We start from the raw sequence: 3,839 nt of genomic DNA, 5'->3' as shown, positions 1-3,839 counted from the left end.
AAATCATAAACATAACAAACAAGTGTATATACAACTTCATAGAGTCTCTATATAGTAATTATACAAAAAATGGCTTCAACTAGCTTCCTGCTTCTTCATGTGTTAGTCATGTTTTCGCTAGCAAATATAGTTTTTTCGGATTTGTCAGATGATTTCTATGATGATATTTGTCCCCAAGCTTTACCAACCATTAAACGGGTTGTTGAGGATGCAATCAGCCAAGAAAGGCGAATGGGTGCCTCTTTGCTACGATTACATTTTCATGATTGTTTCGTTAACGTCAGTTTAATTTCTTTCTCTCCTAGCTAGTTAACAATGTTTGGTTATTGCTTGAGATGTTGTTACTGATTATTATAATGATAAATGCAGGGTTGTGACGCTTCAATTCTTCTTGATCAAACATCTACTATTGACAGTGAAAAGACCGCTCGTGCTAATAACAATTCTGCAAGAGGATTTGAGGTGATTGATAGAATTAAGTCAGAAGTTGATAAAGTTTGTGGACGTCCAGTTATATCTTGTGCAGACATCTTGGCTGTTGCAGCTCGTGACTCCGTTGTTGCTGTGCGTATTACTCCTTTTTCCCCCTAACATATAGAAGCTAAAGTTAGTTTAGTGTATAATTGAACTGATAAGTATTTTGTTACATTGACACAGTTACATGGACCAACATGGGAAGTGGAACTAGGAAGAAGGGATTCGACTACAGCAAGTAGAACTACTGCCAATAATGACATTCCAACACCGTTGATGGACTTACCTGCACTTATTGACAATTTTAAGAAGCAAGGTTTGGATGAGGAAGACCTCGTGGCTCTCTCCGGTGGCCACACACTAGGGTTTGCTCAGTGTTTCACCTTCAGGAATCGCATCTATAATGAGACTAACAACATCGACTCTACCTTTGCAAGTCAACGTCAAGCAAATTGTCCGCGAAGTGGTGGTGATTCCAATCTTGCTTCCCTAGATCCTACATCTGCTCTTTTCGACTCAAAATATTTTAGTAACTTGGTGTCCAAGAAAGGGCTTTTGCATTCTGATCAAGCACTCTTTAGCGGAGGAGAGACTGATGAGCTTGTTAAAACCTATAGTACGAACTTAAGAACTTTTTCAAAAGATTTTGCTAAGTCTATGATTAAAATGGGTAATATCAAGCCGCTGACCGGAAATGAAGGCCAAATTCGTATCGATTGCAGGAGGGTGAACTAATGTTGCTAATGAAATCAAGCTGTGTGTTTCAATAATTTGATTATTTTCAATTTTAATTGTGATTTTTATTCATTTTGTAACCGTTGTTGTTTTTTTTACCTACAAAAATAAGTTTATTGTGAACAGAGAGTTGTATGGTGATTTGTTTTTTTCGAAGAAATTGGATTATGCAGTTCTAAGCTGTCCAGAAATTAAATTGATTTTCCTCAAAGTTGTTTGACTAGCATATTATGAAATTAATTGCATCAGTCGTCCCTATGTAACGTACACACTAGAAAAAGATTTTTAAAATCATTTAGACTAAAAAATCATTTAAAATAAATCAATTTAAACAAATTCTTAAAATTTCAATTTACACCACATACATGTCTAGGACTTATTTTTAACTTTGTACTCAATCTGACACCACAACATTAACAAGTATTTAGAGAAGATACTTAGCAATGAAAATGTATTTTTATTTGTTATATTTGGATTTAACATGATCCTTGAAAAAATTGCGATTGACATTACTATTTTACCATACTAAATTAATTAATTGATATTTAATATTAGATCTTCAAAAATAATTTAAGAAAAATAAGTAATTAATGTCGAATTAAAATAGAGAAAAATAATTGATATTTCTTACTATTAGGTTAAGTTATGAACAAATTTGAGTTTGGTAGAAGTTAATATACACTTATTGGTCCAAACCAAAACACATGAATTAGGCCAAACAAAATGACACAATTTTTAACAGGAAAAAAACGTTATACACATCAAAAGTAGGTTTTTTGAATTACATCTCTCAATTATTATGCTACACAAATCCCAATTCCGATCCACTAAAGAAGAGAAGATAAGTGAAAATAAAAAGTTCTTTTTTTTAGTGAATGGAAATGCATTTATTTACAAGGTTACGTAGAGCAATTTTTAATCTTCCTACTGAGATATACTAAATATTCTCTTCGTTTATTTTTACTTGCATTTTAACTAAATGGACCGCACCATTTAGTTAGTTAATATATAGATGGCCAAAATAATGACTCATCCAAAGTATTAATTCATAAGATGGTCTACCTAAAAATGGGCTAGCTAGCTAAACATGGGTTAGGTTATAACCATTCAATTATTTAACACAACTTTTAATAAATAGATATTTTGGAATATTAGTAGATATTCTTAACCAGTCTTAAAAGCAAAGTTGGAGGGGTAAATGATTTTAACACTTAATTAAATGGATAAGACAAATTTATTTAGTCAATCGTCATTTAAATTTGTCAATATGCATATTTATATGAAGTTCTAACATACCAACCGGATTACCATTTTCCTTTTTTATTTCGTATCAAAATATAATAAAAAGTTATTCGACTCCTTTTTTTTTTCAATTAACCAAACAATTTCTGAAAGCCTTCCTTATTTTTATTTCGTGCGATAGAATTGAATTAAGATTTATCCTTAGCATGTCTTGGTTACAAATAGTGAGAACAAAATCATTCTCCAAAGAAGCACCATCGATACAAACTATCACTCACTACAACAAAAACAATTTTTAGGCTTTAGCGGCATTAAATATTGACACTAATAAAGAGTGCTAAAGTTTTTACCGGTATTTGTTAAGTGTCGTTAGAACCAGTATCGCTTAAGGCTTTAGGGACATATACAAAGAGTGACTATTGCCGCTAAAAAACATATTTAGCGGCAATTAAGAATTAAATGCCGCTAATGGTCATTTTTGTTGTAGTAACTAAAGCACATGGTTGGATATAATATGTAAAAAATGAAATCGTCAATTAAGAATTAAATGCCGCTAATGATCACTTTTGTTGTAGTGACTAAAGCACATGGTTGGATATAATATGTAAAAAATGAAATCGTCAATTAAGAATTAAATGTCGCTAATGGTCATTTTTGTTGTAGTGACCAAAGCACATGGTTGGATATAATATGTAAAAAATGAAATCGTGAATAAGACGTTGAATTAAAGATAAAATTAGTACATAAACATTTAAAGTTGGCTCAAAGTTTCATTTAGTCAAGATTAGATTGTAGAACAACCAACTAGGGGTGTACATGATCGGGTTGGTTCGGGTTTTTCGAATATCAAACCAAACTATTTGTGTCGGGTTTTTGAATTGATAAACCAAACCAAACCAATAAAACTTGGATGTTTCAACTTCGGATTTTTTCGGGTTTTTCGGATTTTTGGATTTTTCGATAAAGTATTCATAAAAACATATAATTTAGTTGTATTTCAAATATTTCGTTAGTTCTACCAAAATGCAACTATCTAAGTTATTTATCAAGAAAATAACAAAAAATATGATTTAATTAATGACACTAAAATATCCAAAAAAAAAAAATCGGGTAAAACAAATGTTGCAAATTAATAAGTCATAATGAAATTGATCATACAACTACTAAATCATGCTAAAATAAGTGTAAGTATTAGTTACATGACTAAATATTAAAAGGAAGTAAAATTAGATCATGTATTTTAATTGTATAAATCTATGTAAAACTAAAAAACAAATATTCAATATTATTGTCATTCTTGTGATTTATCAGATAATGAATCATCGATTCTAAGTTATTCTCTAGCGATTAAAATTTTAATATTATAGGTTTAAAACTATATATATATA

At 30.5% G+C, this 3,839-nt stretch overlaps 1 protein-coding gene across 1 annotated transcript; it reads left to right on the top strand.

Annotated features, from left to right (window-relative positions):
• Window positions 1-1,405, top strand: LOC107032566 (peroxidase 2-like). The gene is made up of 3 exons (XM_015234174.2): window positions 1-279; window positions 370-564; window positions 658-1,405. Exons 1-3 carry the CDS (start codon window positions 70-72, stop codon window positions 1,207-1,209), a joined length of 957 nt encoding a protein of 318 aa, XP_015089660.1. The 5' UTR covers window positions 1-69; the 3' UTR covers window positions 1,210-1,405.
• Window positions 1,406-3,839: the final 2,434 nt, after the last annotated feature.

This window comes from Solanum pennellii, chromosome 10 (assembly GCF_001406875.1).
Source record: "Solanum pennellii chromosome 10, SPENNV200".
NCBI lineage: Eukaryota > Viridiplantae > Streptophyta > Magnoliopsida > Solanales > Solanaceae > Solanum > Solanum pennellii.
This window is presented reverse-complemented; position numbering and strand designations above follow the sequence as displayed.